The following is an 18,220-nucleotide window of genomic DNA, read 5'->3' as shown; positions in this document are numbered from 1 at the left end:
TAGAGAGACATCTGACTATAGGAAAGAACATATACTAATATTTTTGGATTTTTTAAAGAAGGAAATTGGCTAAAATAATTGGCACAACGTCACTGATAAATACTTTTTCTCACATGTATGTTTGTCATTTTTTTAAGGGTAAAATTCTTATTGGGTATACAGTGATTATGGGTTTTTCTAGGCATAATTCCTACTTTGGTTATCCATAAACTGTCTCAGATTTTATGGGTAGTGTACAATGTTATAGTTTAGCAACTGAACATTGACTGATGGGGATTTGCAAAGGAGTTATTCACACACTCAGAATATAAGGTCCTTTCGTCAGTAAAAGCCTTGAGACATGACTACAGTAATGATCTTTATATTTCTCCACTAGTAGAAAACATGATCAATTTTAAGTAAAAGGAGGATGGTTGAAGAAATCATTTAACATTAGTGTACCTGGAAAAGCTATTCCTTTTATCTTCCTTTGAATTCATTAATTATAGATCTGACACATGATTTATAGATACCAGCAGAGATGAGGGTGGAAATTACTCATGTTGGGAACTCCTACCATCTCCTGTTCAGTAGCTTGGATACTATTAAATGCTCCTTATTAGGAAGAGAGGTGATTCAGGATCAAGCATCAAGTTCCTGGAAATTCCAGAGTGGGGTATAACCTCTCTAAAAAACCATATTTTAGTTATTTTTAAAAGAAGAAATTGTTTGTATTAGATAAAAGCTTTTTTTTTTTTGGCCCATTACTAAATAGTGTAGGTTATGAAATTCTACATTTCTCTAAGAGAATATTCCTAATTTCCTAAGCACACAAGAATCAAATTACTTAAATTATGTCTAGTTCATATTCTGCCTGCATGCATTTGCAATTAGCTATGTCAGGCATTTTTCTTTCATTTAATTTCATCATCATCAAGAGTATTTATTAAGCACAAACCTGGCTAATTAATTTTCTGGAGAATAGCAGGTATTCTTAAATTCATTCTCCCTATTTAAAAGCTCTTTAAATAATCTATCTAATATATGGTATATTTTCCTTAGCAAAATTACCTTTAAATTTCAGTTTTTACTTTATTATTTTAAGGTTTCAACAGGACACATTCCACTCCCAAAGTCAATATGTACACATAAAAAATGTCATTCAGAACTAGTATACTGGATTCCTTGGGATTTTTTTTTTTTTTTGCAGTGTGTTAATATTCTACCTCAATTTTTAAAAATATCACTATTCTATTTATTTTGCTATATATTGTTTCTAGTGACTCATTTTTAAAGGTAGAAAAAAGTTTAAGTATAATCAACAGATGTAAAGAGACATTTTCTATTAAAAATTCAGTTATTATAGTACATCAAACACAAAGCAAAAAGTCACAGATCTTAGAAGTCAAAATGTTTAGCAAACAAGGATGAAAATATCTAAGATCTTCAAACTGATAATCAAAACTTTCTGTGTGCTTCCCTGGAGAAAAGGAAAGCTAACTTTTATGTGAATTTTAGGAAAACTGAGTTAAGTTTTCTCAAGGTATTTTTTTTTTCTAACTGCAACAAAGATAATATTTCTTTTGATTTAACAGTTATAACACATTTGCTTGAAATTCTAATGACAAAAATGAAATTTTAGGAAAGCATCTTCATGGACATCATGATTTCCTTCCTTCATAATTCTTAAGTCATGAGATGTCAAGTATATTTTGGTTCTGGAAGCAATTACACGGTCCTTCAGGGGGCAGTTGTACAAGAAGAATGACAGAAACTAAAACAAAACTACAAACTGGTAATGCTTGCTACTGCTTAAGCATATTGGCATTAACCCTGTAAATCATATGTGGCTATTATAGTCGATGGCTACTTTGACTAGGCTGAAAGGCATAGCTGAAAGCAATGCTTCAGGGGGTCAACAAGAATGCATGGCAGATATGCCCAACACCCACCAGCACAGAAGAGTTTCTGAGCTTTACTTCTTGATATAGTCTGGAATTTGAATAGTAAGGTGAGATTCAGTATATGGATAATTCTGAATCTAGAAGAAGTATGGCTATGCTTCCCTTTAGAGTGAGGAATTCATTTCCAAGAGGGACTCTTAGAATAGCTTGATGTTCTTATTATCAAATGGAGATTGATAATACTATTAGAAGTAACTCAAATAAGAGATGAAATGATAGAAAGCAGCAGCCAGAGAGGTAAGGAGGGGTGGAGGCAGGGGTGATGGGGAAAAGGCTCTCAATTAGAGTCACGTCCATTCAGGGGTTTACATCTGGCAAGAAGTAGTCTATCTTTGTTTACACCAACAGAAGCTCCCAGGAGAATGCAGGACACAGGATCCACAGGAAGAATTCAGTTATACTTTTCAAAGTAGTGTATTTTCAAAAATCTACTTTCCCTTCAGGGAAAAACACCTTGAGAACCAATTAGTGTTAGGAAGGACCAGGAAAAAAAAGACCCTCACTGTGGCAGAAAGATTATTTTGTTGATTTGAGGTAAAAACCGAGAGCCAGGTGCTAAAGTGGATGTTCTCCATGCATCTCTCTCCCTTTGCCTCAGGGACACTGTAGGCTGCGACACTTGTATCATCTGTACAGGGACAAAGTCTCAAAACAATTTTTGTAAGACATAATCCTGACTCATAGAACAGGTGGCAATTTTCTGAGGAGCAACACTGAATTCTATTTCTGATTAATCAGATTTCTTGTGAGCAAAGCTTAGGTCTCTACCCTTTACACAGCAAAGAGTAAATAAGACAAATGGATACTAAACATTGTCAATAAGGCTAAGTTCGTGATTGATGCCTCTTACTGTTTAAGATAAGCTATAAATATGCTGCCCAGTGGTTTTTAATGGTGTGATTGTCTGACTCAGCAGACCAGTGTCAGGAAGGAAATTTACATAAATGGAAAGTGAAATCTTTCTGCAACAAACAGGACTGTTAGAAACTGCTTAGGTAAGGAGCTGCTCACTTACGCAAACATGGATATACATATTAAACCTGCTCTCCAATATCTGCTCGAGCTTAAGTTATTGCCCATAAAAAAGCTAAGATGTTTGCTTTTAATTTCCAAAAATACATTTCAGTTTCAATTTTACTTGGAATAAATTCTGCAAATAGAGCTGTCATTAGGAATAAGAAAAATAGTATCAAGCTGGCATCCATAAACATGACCAACACGCATCCCCAAACAGCACATGTGTGGGTGATTTGGCTAAGGATAACAAGCAAGATACAAGATAACTGCAAAGCCTTGGCCTCTGCTGCCTGGGAGTTGGGAGGATGAGATGAAAGAGCATTCATAACAGGGCAGGGTAGACAGGTTCTGGAGTCAGGCTGCCTGGGTTCAAATCTTAGTTGAAGCAATTCCTGAACACAGGACAGTCACTATCCACTGTCATCTGCAATTTCTCCTCGATGAAATGACATAGTAATCCAGTGTGAATGAGAATAAAATCAAAGAATCCACCTTAAATACTTCTGATGTCCAGCACATAAAAGCACTGAGCACAGAATGTTAACTATTGTTGTTGATACTATTATTTCCCTCTGCTCCTGGGTTTGCAATTTTGAGCCAGAATGGAGAGTTTGATATACTGGATGATTGGCCTCAATTCTTTACCTTTCCTGTACCTGAGCCTTTGCCACAGCTTCATTGTGGGTGACACTGTGCTCATTTGGAGCCCAGAACCTAAGAGGCTTTAGCCATTGCTGTGGGCCCTAGGACATGTCACTGCATGAGCAAAACATATTGCAGGTAGCCTGCTGGTCCAAGGCACAGGTGAAATATGGAGCACACTCAGGCCTGCTGCCCTATGGTGGGAGACAGACACACCAGCCTGAATCACAGCTCCTCCAGGTGTCCTGCAGAGTCAGGAGGGAAATAAATGCCTACTGATGCATGTTACTGAAATTTTGTCATTACTTATTATGCAACAAAAGCTAACTGATCCAAACAGTGCATTGAAGAGTTATCTACCTATATATATAGTGAATTTCTTACTTTCCAAGGAAAAAGACATTATTTTAGTGTCTAGGTCTGAAAAAATGACAGTGGGATGATCAGCGCTGAAGACAAATGCCCGACAAAGCCAGGGCTCAGGGCCAGGTGCTAGAGTCAAGCTAGGCCTTCTGGGCTCTGGGGGAGGGCAGATATTATTGATAGCAAATTATTTAAAAATGGTTAACATTTTTGAAAGTTTATCATAGGCACTGTGCTAGCATTTTACATGCAGTGTACCTTTTAGTCCTCACAAGAGCACCAGGTAGGACATCCTAGCAATTTAATAAATGAAAGAATCGAAGCATATTGAGGATAAGTGATCTGCAGCAAAGGATGATGATGGTGAGGAGAGCTGAGAAGCATAAACACACTCCCCCTCTGTAATCACTTACTGCGTTAGTCACACTGTATGCAACAGTTCATTCAATCTGCAGAACCCCACCAGTTTCATAATGCTTATTATCCCCATTCGACAGATTGGAAAGGGGCACAAGGCAGGTCAAGTTCCTTGGCCACAAGTGCACACAGTTAACAAATGGTGGAGTTTATTTGAACCCAGGCAATCAAGCTAGCAATTACACTATCTTTACAGCCAGGCTCACACTGACTATCAGCGTGAAAGGGCAAATCACATTCTTTCCCTTTTTTTTGGGAAATTTTTAAGATTCTCCATATTTTAAGACAAATATGTATTCACGGCACCATGATTATCTTCAAGTATATAAAATGACCTTTAATTTATACTATAATCACTATCAGGTTGCAATGAGCTTGTTATTCTTGCAGGCACAATTTTTTTATTTGCTGGTTTTATGTTGACTTGTTTTTAGTTTTGGCTTTCCAATTATGTATTTTTAGGTCCAATTCTGTCAAGTTACAAATTCAAAGTAATAAAAAGTATGGAAGAAAACATATTAATCAGTGTAGGCTTTTAGAACTCTCTCTGGGAATGACATTAACTACTTACAAGTATAAAAACAGACAACTGTTGCCCAGGTGTTCACACACACCTGCTTTGGCACAAGAGCTCTGTGGCCTGAGCCTTCACACATTCTCTCCATCCAGTCCTCAGGCACAACAGCCATATCTCTCAATACTTTCACACGGGTGTGCAAAAACCATTGCCACTCACCTTAAAAGCAGCACCTCCATGAATGATGGATTTGATGAAAATACCGAAGTCTGTTCCAGTTTCTCGAGATTTGTTCCCTTTCAAGCTCACACCAAGACCAGCAGAGCCTGAATCATTCAGGGGAATCTCCAGGGTGAGTCGCTCAACTGTTTCCAGGGAAAGTGTATAGCAGTCAGGTTCTCCTTTCTGTTGGGGGAAAGTGCACATGAAAAGGGAAGAAAGCAGATGAATATTTACACAACTCAGATGGCCAAACACAGATGCAATTAGTAAGACAAGATGATTGAACCTCTAACAGCTGTAATTCTGTGCCTGGCAGGCAAAGGCCGGTCTTCTCTCTGCAAGGGGCCACCCCTACATGCACAGATGGGGGAAATGTTCCTAGAATATTCGGTGATAGCAGAGAGAACCCTTTGACATTGCAGAATCATGCTATTTGAAACACCCTATAAGCATTTGGAAATTTGGTGAAGGAAATTCTATGGGGACTACACAGGGGTGGGGGGGGGTTGGGAATAAACATTGTTTAAAAAAGAACAATGATGTAAAAATATATAAATAAAAAGAAAATTTAAAAAAGAAAGCTAATGAGGAAAACATAAAAAAATAGAATATTCTTAACAATTAGACACTGGACATTATACTTAGGGAATCTTGGGTATCAGAAAAGACCTTAGAGGGGCATTCCTGGTGGTGCAGGAGGTTGAGCACAGAGCTGTGAGGCTGTCCACATCCTCTGCAGTGCCAGTTCGATCCCCACCGGCCTTGGAGATACCCAAATGGCAAGCAGACCTCTCCTGTCTCGCCCGCTGCTCCCCTCAGCAGTGTATTTCATCAGTCTGTCTGTTCTGTTCCTCGCTCTGTCTCTGGTGAATCCTCTCACCCTCCTGACCATCTGGCCTGTGCCCCGGTTCTTATATAAATAAAAATAAATCTTAAAAAAAAAGAAAAGACCTTAGCAATACTGTGATCTTAACACCTTCATTTCACAGATGGAGAAACAGGGTTTAGTGTAGAAATATGCCAAAACTTTGAGGAACTCTCTGGCTTTTATAATTTAAAACATCATTTACCATGGAAGCAATGCTGATGATAAAGATTGTCAACAGGATACAAAACACTGAAAAAATGCTATTTTAAAGTCAAAGAAATGTGATTTATACTAGTTATCACTGAATTAAATTTCACTTTGTCAAAACTCATGCCTTAAAGTTTGCATCTTTGAGTAGTATAACTCACTGGCACTGTGTTTTTGAACCCGAACAAAAATGATAACGCATAACAAATAGTCACGTCCTCTTTGACAAATGACACTTCACCACAAGTATAGCTGTTTTCAAAAAATAGAGTTGGTGGCAAAAGGCACATTTAAGTATCAGGTCTCCAGGGCAAAGTATGTGCTTAATCATATTGGGTCCCCAGGGTTTTCTGATACACAGTAGTGGGAATAAAAAGCATTGCCCATGTGCTATTCTCTGTGGGTGCCCCTTCTGCATCTCTCCTGAGCCTGCACCAATGTGAAACTCTGCACATTATTGAAGTGAAAAATTTGAAAATGAGATAGCTCTGGAACCTCTCCTCTCATTCCAGGTCAGAAGTTCCTTTCTCTCTATAATTATGTCTAGAGCCTCTCATCTTAAGGTCACTTTGAGGGACTCTCATGTAAAATTAGGTATTTTAAAAATGAATGTGAATGTCTGAATGTCAGTCACAGAGTAACAACTATAAAATCAGACGTAGCAAAGAACCCTTAATTAAAACAGGATTAAGAGGTCTTATACAAGCCTGATCCACTAACATGGCATTTTCAACTTCTACCAAAATAGAGAAAACCTGTGTAACTTTAAAAAAATAGTTTCTTCATTTAATTTCACTGTTAAGAATTTGACAATAAGTAATTTCAAAGAAATGAAACTTTATTGTTTAATTTAATAACCTATGTTAGCTCTCTAACTCATTATATTATGCTCTAAGAAAAAAATTCCATTATTTGATTCAAACTAGCTGTCTTTTTTTTTTCCAGTGGAAAATGCCAGAGTTAAATACTAAATAAATTATTAGCCTTCATTTTTGTCTTCCAAAATGCCCAATTTAGAATCCATAACATTGTGCAATCATTTACATTGCCAGGTCTCTCTGGGATTTGGTTAATTTCAGTCTAATAAAGTTCCACCGAATTAAAGTGTAAATTAAATAACAGCTGTTCTTACTAGAAGTTTGTGAACACCATTTTAGAGAAAAACTAGAAAGCTTCTCTTTTATTTACCAGAGACAAAGTAACACAAGAAAAGTTTTGTTTGAGTAACACCTTCAAACCATTTTATTTGATAATAAAATTAGTTTATATTAGGCAATTTTGTTTAATAATTCTTAATACATTGACAACTACTATTTGTACTAACACCTTTCATTTACTACACAATTGGTGAGAACAAAGTAGGAATCAGGTGGTGGTGTACGTATCTTTCCATTTGAAACTTAATTTATCTTTTGTTTAAGTCCCTGGAGTCTGAGAGCCCAAAATACAAAGAACACTTGACTGACCATCACTAAGTGGTTCTAATCTCAGTACTCAGCACACAGCAACACACTTACTCCTTACCACAACCCTGTGAGGTTTATTAACATGCCCATTTCACAGACAAAGAAAACAAAGTGTGCGGGATAGGATCATGCTTATCGTCCACAAGATTTGTCAATATTGGAGCTCTGGGGAGCCCAGGAGGTGGTTTCCCTGTGTCAGACTCCAACCTGCTATACTGTCTCAACTTCTTTGGGCCACCATGACTTGATCAAGCCACAAGAAATTCCCAAAAAAGGTCCCCAGTGACAGTAAGAGGCCAGATACCTTCACAATCTCCGCTCAAGTATAGTTATGCTTTATATCTTTCTTAAGCTGTTCCAGGCTCAATTAGTGGTCTCTAATAATAGCAAACTTCCCAATGGTGAAGGAAGCCATTACAGTAGTTAACACAGTCATTTCCTTTGTTACCTAATGTATAACAAAAATCAATACGCTGAACGCTTCCCTCCAATAACCTTGGTTCAACACACAACACTGAAAAATTAAACTCAAATAGTGCCAGACATCATTTCATTTAGGACGGAAAGAGGTTTAACATCTTCACAAGTGCACCAAGTGCAGGTCCTCAGTGACAGGATGAACCAAAACACAATGGCACATCTTAACCTTGGACCCTCTCTGGCTTCCTGTCTGTCAGATGAGCTCTTTCCACACCGTGTTGGGACTATCCCTGCCTGGTTCCATCCACAGATATTAGGAGAGGCGATGCAATTCAAAGAGGTGAGGCTGGCATAGTAAGAGAGATCTTGTGAATTTCATTTATTTATTCTGCCTTTTCATTATTTCTTATTCTTTGTCATTAGAGGCCTTATCTCTAGATATAAAGGCATATAGTCAGGCTAAGGTGGACAGATTCTCCTATGCCCCTTCCGCTTACATCTAGGCCTAATTCTCTCACAAATTTCAGCCTGCCCCCATCCAGCCATCCTCAATTCAGGTTCTCTCACCTTCAGCACAACTCAGGGCCTTGTAATTTTTTGTTGGGAGGGAGCTGTCCCATCCACTATAGAGTATTTAGAACTCCTGTATACTTCCCAGTAGTAACTCATTCCCCAGATATGACAATCAGACACCTTCAGCCATTGCCAAAGAGCCCTCTTTCAAAATCACTTCCAGCTGAAAACCACTGTCCTGAATCAATGATTTCCAAAGGATGTCAACCTTAAAGACAACCAAAAAAGCAGAGAAGCATCTGGGATGCGCAACGCTGCTGGCCACACATCCCCGGCGCTAGTAAGGGGTGGCAGTAAGAGTCCTGCATTCCATAGGTCTCAGGCTCACAGGCTGATGACTGACCACTCAGTGGATCAGAAGGAACTACTGGGGAATTCTGCACACTTAGGTATGTCTCTGCTTATATGGCAGTTAATTTTCCTGAGGCAGAAATGTGATCTTTATGTGATGAACTGAGTAGAAATGTAATAAACTGAAAGTTTTGGTGCATATACAAAATGCTGCCTTTTACTCACATAGGAAGCCAGAAGAAAAATGCAGCCTATCAAATGTTTAAATATGCTTATTTGTATGCCATTTTTGTACTTATTTACTTATTTATTTGTTTATTTATTTATCTTAACTGGGGTATAGGCCAGAGTGTAGGGGGTGAGAGGATTCACTAAAAGACAGAGTGGGGTACAGAACAGGCAGACTGACTGAAATATACTGCTGAGGGGAGCAGTGGGCGAGACAGGAGAGGTCTGCCATGCCATGTGGGTTGCTCCTTGGTCGGCCAGGGATCAAACTCATGCTGCAGAGGCTGCAGATAGCTTCACAGTGTGGTATTTAACCCCTTGCATCACCAGTGAGGCCCTGTACTTTTTTGTTTATTAAGAATCATAGAATTATATAAAATAGTATTGACACAAAGACTTCTAATCATGTGAAAATATGCTATAACATTAAACACAAAATCTTATGTGAACAATATATTTTTAATATGTAACAGGAATATTCTATACACATACTCAGACACCTACCCAGCTACCTAGTAACTACCTGCATGCACCCTCATTCTATCTATTTGCATAGAGAAAAACTTAATTATCTACTGGTAGTGCGATATGAAGTATTGTTTTCTTTTTTGTAATTTTTCTGTGTTTTCCAAACATTTCTCCATCAATAGAAAGGTGTTTTTCAAAGGAATTTGTAAAGATATAAATAAGAACCATTTGCTCTATTATTGTACCAAGAGATGAGTGGATGGTAATGAACAAGAAGGTAAACACATCTCTATGACACACACATTTTCACACACACTCACATATTTACATATGCAGATATACATGTTTTTGTAATACTATGTATACTATATATTATTATATACCCACTAATTATATTAATACTATATGTATTCTTTAACACTATACATAATAAACATGTATTTATATTCTGAATATACGCAGCTATGTAGTGTATTTATAGCTACTCTTTGAGCCACCAATGACTTCCATGTTGCTAAATCCAATAACCAATTCCCAGCGTTCTTCTTACATTATCTACAGTAGCATTAACCAGTTTAAGTAACTCTAATACTGCTTCTCACCTTATACTCTTCAGGCTACTTCTCAATACATATCTGGCACCATATTTGATTCCTGCTATTCTAGGTTTCATTAATTTAAATGTTCATACAATTAGTTTTTACATTAAAAATATTTTTCAAAAGCATAAGTTATCACAGTTATAAGGGATTTTAAAATTAACTCAGTCCAATGTCTCTTTTCATATCTTACTTTCTGCTCCTAGGAAGATGATAACCCAACTCAGCTTCAACCTCAAATCCTTAATGAAGGCACCAAGTGTCATAGCTACCAATTGGTGATGGGCATTGAGCTGCTTTGGTGGTTTTAAATTGCCTCACGTACCTCAAATCATAAGTGGCACATTTCATCAGTTTTGAGAAACACTGACATCCAGTACCTAAAGCTACATTATCTATCTACTACCTGTATTTTCATCCATGCATATACATACATGCATACATGCACTTACATAAATGTTTCAGGAAACAATATTGACCCAAAAGTGCAGTGTGGTCTAGTATTTTCAATGCTATTTTATTTATTTTTAAACTTGGTCACAATCCACTACACTGATTTCATAAATTGATAATGATCATAGTTTTTAATTTGGAAAACACTGCAGTGATATTATACATAACATAATTATATATATATAATCTTTATTAAATAAAAAAATAATTAAAGTGTAAAACAAAACAGGTAGTAAAATATTAACTGCCTTATAGTTCATAATTGTTACATCATTTTAATGCTTTAGTCCTATCTGGCTCTAGCCTCACTAACCCTTTATTCTCTTTTACACAGACTCTCTTTAAGTTATTACAGTTATTGTTCTGTTATCATCATACATATGTGTGTATATATATATAGCCCCTCTCCCTTCCATTCAGTTATTTCTTAGTTCTCCTTTTCCTCATTGTTTTCTCTGTAATACCAATTTTATACTCAAACACAATGAGTAACTGTCACAGTTGGCATTCAGAAATGAGAGTGGTCACTTCTAGCCTGGGGAAAGAGTCACTCTTTGCAACCAAAATCTTTCAGCTAATTCTTATCAAACATCTCCTGTGTACTGAACACTGTAACATGACATGGCCAGTCTACACAGACCATAACTGGCATACAGTTTGCCCATACTGAACAATCTGAAGCAGGGGAGGGTGGAGATGGCTGACTTTCTATTTCATTCACAGTATTATATGGAGAGGAAGGAATCAAGTTTAAGAATAGCAAAGAGGAAACTACATGGCCGGACCTTGTCAGATATACTAACCATTTTTAGCAAACAAATATCAAAAGTAATTTCATGGTGTGATAGGAGGAAAGGCAGGCAGAAGATGGATGACTAGGAAGGCATCCATATTATTAGCTTAAGAGTGTTCCAAATGGGGCATCTCTGGAATCACAAATGTTCTTGTATTGCAAAGCAGTGCTTGATTCACTCATGCAAGGGGTAATAACCCAGTCTTTCAATGCCCAGGGGAATCCACTAGCCCAGTCGGCAGGGCCAATGTTCAATTTCCCAGAAGCCCAGGTCAGACCTGAAAGCATCCATGCTGAACCTTTTATGGCCCTCATTTCATTAAATGCTGTGCTCTTGGCTCAGCATGAGCAAGCTTTGGATGTCTTTGCTTCGCCTCCCAAATGTGTAATTAGTCTGTGTTGTGAGCAGCTTACTTTATGCAAGAGTTACGTTTCACATGCAATCATTTTGTCAATTACCAAAACTCAAACAAAAGAACTTCAAGAAAAAAAAGCTTTTATCTATCTATCCATCAATCTATCCATCCATCTATCCAGCTGGATACTTATATAAACAGATATAGATAGATAGATAGATAGATAGATAGATAGATAGATAGATAGATAGATATAAAGAAAAAAAAACATACCTGGCTATTCTGCCAGGATCTTTAATAAAAAGCTAAGCCACTGTTAACTTTTGCCTAAGTAAATTCTAAGGCATTTAAGAAGCTGAAATTTTTGCTACAACTAAATAAATTTTCACAACAATGAAAGGATAAGACACCTGTGAAACACTTAAATTTCTGAATTAAAAAAAAATCTTCTGTAAAAACCTGGGTAGCTATTTTAAGCACAAAAGGTTTTTTGCCAATTGGATTATATGAAATTCAATATAAGAGTATCAACCTAAAGTGGGGATCAGGCACTCGTTCCCACAGCTGGGAGGCATTTTATTTTAAATTGTACTTTTTGTAGAGTAAATAAGACTAGCGATGCACAGACATTGGCAAAGGTAAATAGAACCTAAGGATGAGCACTGCTCTGCATGGGGAAGGGCTTTCCCTTCACTCAAGCTTATATATACAGAAATCAGAGAATTCTTGGTGATTTACAAGTAGACACATTACCTTTTGAAGTTTTATACTCACTAGACAATATAGACAATACACAAGAAAGAATCAGATGTCATATTGTAGGTCATTATAAAAAAAATCTTCTGAATTATTCTATAAATTGCTGAGAATTAATCCAAAGTTCAATATTTTATACTCACCATAAAGAAAAATATGCTAATGTTGCAATAAGTAGTAGAAAATTTCATAGAGCTCAATATAAGCAATACTGATACTTTAATAGAGGAACATTTTGAAATGTAAATTTCTTACAGTTAGCTTGTAAACAGTATCTCAAATATATGTCCTCATATGATCTCCATAAGTGCATATTCATTCATTCCTTTTAAAGTCATTTTAACCAAAGTTCTGAGTGAAGAAAATTCTGTAAAACATTTGTAATCGAGGCACTGATTTTTTCCATGTTTTTGAAATCCATTCTCCAGAAAGGAGGCAGAGGACAAAAGTACTGAAAGTGAGAGCTGACATCTGACTAAACTTATCAAAAAACAATTTTCTTTAAGTAAAGAATTAATCTAATATCAGAAAACAAATGTCAAAAAAATGGCCATTCCTTATTGCCTGCTCAATGTAAAAGTACCTTAATGTAATACTAAATCAAAGATTAAAACTAACAAAAGTAAAATAAGCCAGAGTGCAGATGCTTATCTCTTTGTCTCCACTTACAGTGCATGCACTTGAGAGATCAGCAAATTCAACAGTTTTTAACACTTGGAATTTTTCCCATTTCAGTTACAGATTAAACAAGTGAATGTAATATTTAGTGACATGCCAACTAATCGAAATGAATATTCCATCATTCAGACAGCATGGATTTTTATAAAATTAGTAGCTGTTTTGTAAATACCAAGATGTAATAGGTCTTATTTGTGTTGTGTTTACTCCTTCCTGGTGAAAGTAGATTAGAGAAACCTCATTGAAAGTCTTTTAAATATTTTACAGGCAACATTTCAGTGGTTAAAATGCAAGAATAAGTGTTTTTTTTTTCAAAACAAATGTAATATCTAAGAACAAACAATATGATTCTAATAATGTGAATGATGTAAAAAGGAAGCATAAAAGGCATCGAAAGTAGATCCATTTGAGAAGCTGGGCTCACAGGTGAAAAACTTGCAATATCTTTGCCACCGCAAATACTTTGTATGTCAGGCAACCTGCACTTAACACCTTTAAAAGACAACATGGTTATCAATGAAAAAAGCTAAACATAAGTAAAAGCCCACAGCCACTCTTGGAGTGAGCATAGGGACCATGGTGTCTCTTTCTCCTACAGTCTGCCCACTGTCATGACGGAATTGGCACTGACTGAATTGGAGGTGCTCTCTTACCCCAAGACAGTCAGTCTACGTGCTACGAACATTCCTGAGGGTGTCTGATCCAAGACCATGTTCAATTAAGATGGGCTTCAGAAGTCAACTAACGCAACAATGCTGGTTCCCCCTAAGACTTGGATCAAAGCAAGATCTAATACACGTGGTCTGTGCATTGTCATAGTCCATGTGTGTGAAGAAAGTAATGAGGGTTTCTAAGATGAAAATGCTAGGGGGGCCTCCCCTGGTGGCGCAGCGGTTGCCTGCAGCCTCTGCAGCGCCGGTTCGTTCCCCAGCCACCGGCAAGGATCCTACACACACACAAAAAAAAAAATGCTAGGGGAAAGCTTAATTTTAGGATCTGGTGCTATAAAAAGGTCAGTATATACTCCCTAACACACTTAAACACTTATTGGCATGAAGCACATTATAGGGAAAGTGTTGCCTAGCACAAACTTGAAGAAATATTGCACTAGAGGACACAAAGAGGCGAGGTAGAAAGGAATGGAACAGGGGACAGAGAAGACTGGAATGAGAAACCAGATAGGGTATGAAAAAAGTGCTAGAGATATCAGACATCCATGTGGTAAAGTTTCTATGCATTTTTGGTATCACACTTTTGTGCTCATGCACCAAGATATCACGATTAGCGTCATCAACAACAAAGTATCACATAGGAAAATACAGTCTCAAATGAGACTTCAAAAAATGCACCTGCACGCCTATGTTTATAGCAGCACTATTTACAATAGCTAAGATTTGGAAACAACCCAAATGCCCAAAAATAGATGACTGGATCAAGAAGTTGTGGTACATATACACAATGGAATATTACTCAGCATTCAAAAAAGATAAACACATGCAATTTGCAGCGACATGTATGGCACTGGAAGGGATCATGCTCAGTGAAATAAGCCAGAAAGAAAAAGAAAAATACCAGATGGTCTCACTCATAGCAGGAATCTAGAAAACTTAAATAAGGGACCAGGAAAAAGAATAACTCTAAGAAAGAAAATATCGAAATCAACAAATAACTATGAACAAGAGACACTCTATGGGGGGTAGGGGTGAGGAAAGGAGGGCTTGGGGTAAAAATAAGGGGGTTGTAATTGTATGGGGAATATAAAAATAAAATTTAAATAAAAAAAGAAAAAAAAACAAAAAATGCACATTTTGAAGCTTTTAGGATGAGGGAATCCTTATTCCATAAAGGAGAATACATGACATTTAGTTTCCTTACAAGAAATTTTTTTCAATAATTATTTTTGCATTGATAAATTTATGTAGCTAGTTTAAAAGCAATGAATTGTTTTCCCTGGGATCTTAGGAAGTGTTATGGTCACAGAATGAAATCTTAAACCATTAGAGGAAAAGTGTAAGAATGTTCTACATTACACTCTCCATTATAATTGTATGTGTCATTATTTAGGCTAAATGACTCTTTCAGCAAAGATAATATAGCTTTCTTCTCAATTTAAGAATTCTGAAGTAGGGATTACATCTCAGTTACCTTTATTTTCCCTGGAGGATTCAGTAAGTGTTCTTTTACTTGGAAGTCCAGAGAGTCACTTTTATTCAATTATGCTACAATTTGGTAACAATATTGCTACAGACTCAAGAAAGTAATATTTTCCTATGGATTGTGGAAGAAGAGTTTCTGTATGTTGATTAAGGATTTTAAGAAAATCAGATGATGAAAATAAAAACATTTTAACCCTATCTTTTTTTCTGATATCTGCGTCAGATATAATGATATTCAAGCTGGAAATCAATTCCCTTTAGTATGCTACTAATACAAGAGCCTAAATTTCAAATAGAAATTGAGAAATCTGTGGGTAACAACCATTTTAAATTCACAGTGTAAGTTAATATTAGAATGAGAATGTTCCTACCCTATATATAATGACACCTGTAGATAAAGACATAGATCTGCCTTTTTATCTTAATAATTAAATCAATTACTCTGTGAAATTAATTTTCAGATAAATCTGGCTATAAGAAGTCATTCAGGTTTCATAAAATATGAAAATGTATTCAAATTAAATGAGGTATGCCTTTCTATCCTTAATACTATAAACAAGTTGACAGGACAGGGGAAATCTACCCACACTTAATGCACCGGGGAAAAGGGAATGCATATATAAACTGGTTGTTTCAACAATAATGTTGCATTAAAAATCATGCACAAACTGCAATATGAACAACAAGGCATACACTTCTCCCTCACTGATTGTCAGGTTGACGTTTGGTTGATATATGGTGGGTTCGGTAGATTGGTCTATTGTTGTGGATTAGGTGTATATAAATATCTGTGCTACATACCTCTCATCTTCCTTAGACCCTTAGATACATGAACTATGTTTTTCAAATATTGAAAGATGAGTGGAAAAGTATTCTTCACATACCATTGGACCACAGTATGGATTTAATATTAGTATTTGGAAGTAAAGAATTCAGCCCAGTAATCTCATCTACCAATGGAGTACCATAAATCTTTTTAACATGTAGGAGATATCAAGGATAAATTATATAACATAGGATTTATATTTTTTTAATCATGTCTTTCCCTTTTTAGGAAAATACATGTATCATGTTTTCTCTTTTTCACACATCCATTTGTTATTGTTTGAATGTTTATGTACCCCCAAAATTCATATGTTGAAATTCTAATCTCCAATGTGTTGAAATTACATGGTAGAGTATTTGGTAGGTGATTAGGACATTCGGGCAGAGTCCTCATGATTAGTGCCTTTCGAAAAGTTCTTTCTAGAATAAAGGATACAATAAAGAGTCTGTAAGTTATCTGACCATGCTGACACCCTGATTTGGACTTTCATCTTCCAGAATTGTGACAACAAAGTTTCTATTGCTTTTTAGCTATCAAGCCTGTGGTGTTGCTATAGCTGCTTGAACAGGCTAAGATAATATCCCATAGTCTGGACTTTAGAGTGGCTTCTGGATTTGTCAAATATTCCCAAGGATGGAAGTAGGGAGTCTAGATTTTAGAAGATTCTTCCATCCACATCTCTGTGTTTTTCTTGCCAGGCTCATGAAAGAGTCTGATCATGTGAACCCAAAGCCTTAAATAACTAGCTTATGTTACAGAATATTGCCTTTCACTTTGCCTTATTCTCCTTTTATTATTCATCTTCCAAATGATCCCATGCCTTGAAGATATATATATATATATATATATATATATATATATATATATATATGCAGGACAAGGATAAGGGAGCAATTGCTATGGCCTTAATTCTTGTAAAACCAGTATGTAATTACAAGAAGTTTAAAAGTTCAGCACACTTTCAATCAATATTTCTCTAGATGTAGGTTGAACAGGGCTTCTTTCTTCCCTGAACTAATGGATCTTCATTTACCAACAAAATCAAGTATGCTTCATAGATTAAATAAACAAGCTGAACTGAACTTAGTTCAGTTCATGCCTGAGGAATTAAGTTTTTTTAATTAATCCAGCACAGCTCCATTTTCACTTGCTGATACATGAAATAGGAAAACTCACCTAAGCACACGTAATCTTTTTAGTCAAGCATTTTCCTGATGGTATAAACCCACAATTTTTATGATGCTTAATAAAATCATACATAAGGAAAAGTCTTTATTTCAAATGTGTATATATATGTATATATCAAGTACAGAAGTTATTTTCATCTCAAAAGAAGTTTTATAGTGATGGTACAAAGGAATAAAAGACTCCTTACTTAATATTTCCAAACACCTAGACTTTGTGTCAGCATATACCACCACTTCTTCCTTACCTGGTTTTATGAGAGAGAAAACAGTTTTGCTTTCTTTTTCCCGTCTTATGATTCTCACCACTTTCTATTCATTCTTATCATTATTTGCCAGAATGTCTGTCTTAACTCCACTATATCCTCAGAATCCTAACAATGACAGGAACTATGTTTAATTTAACTTTGAGTCCAATTTAGTAACTAGTAGGATATATAAAAACAATAAACATTTTGTATAGGATGACTTCATAAATTATTTTTTGGACACACTCCTGCCACAATGCTATTTTGAAATAATGGATTAAAAGTTTGCCAAAAACAAGGTGACAACTGGGTATTACATTTTACCAATAAAGGAATTTTAATATATCTAGCCTACATTATTTACCTTTTAAAAATTATTTATTTTATTTATTTATGCATACAAGAGCTGGGGTGTAGACCAGAAGTGCAGGGGTGTGGGAAGGTGAGAGGATTCACCAGAGACAGAGTGGGGAACAGAACAGGCACATCTACTGCAATACACTGCTGAGGGGAGCAGTGGGCAAGACAG

General features: G+C 36.2%; 1 protein-coding gene across 1 annotated transcript in view; it reads right to left on the bottom strand.

Moving 5' to 3' along the window:
- The window catches only part of PARD3B (par-3 family cell polarity regulator beta), an 882,400-nt gene that overhangs the window by 371,816 nt on the left and 492,364 nt on the right, over positions 1 to 18,220 (bottom strand). Inside the window, 1 exon segment of the mRNA XM_054700017.1 lies at positions 5,119 to 5,304. Coding sequence (XP_054555992.1) covers positions 5,119 to 5,304 — 186 coding nt within the window.

This window comes from Talpa occidentalis, unplaced genomic scaffold, assembly GCF_014898055.3.
Source record: "Talpa occidentalis isolate TD23 unplaced genomic scaffold, MPIMG_talOcc4v2.1 talOcc4.3, whole genome shotgun sequence".
NCBI classification, from domain to species: domain Eukaryota; kingdom Metazoa; phylum Chordata; class Mammalia; order Eulipotyphla; family Talpidae; genus Talpa; species Talpa occidentalis.
The sequence above is the reverse complement of the archived record's forward strand: the minus strand, read 5'-3'. Positions and strand labels throughout refer to the sequence as shown.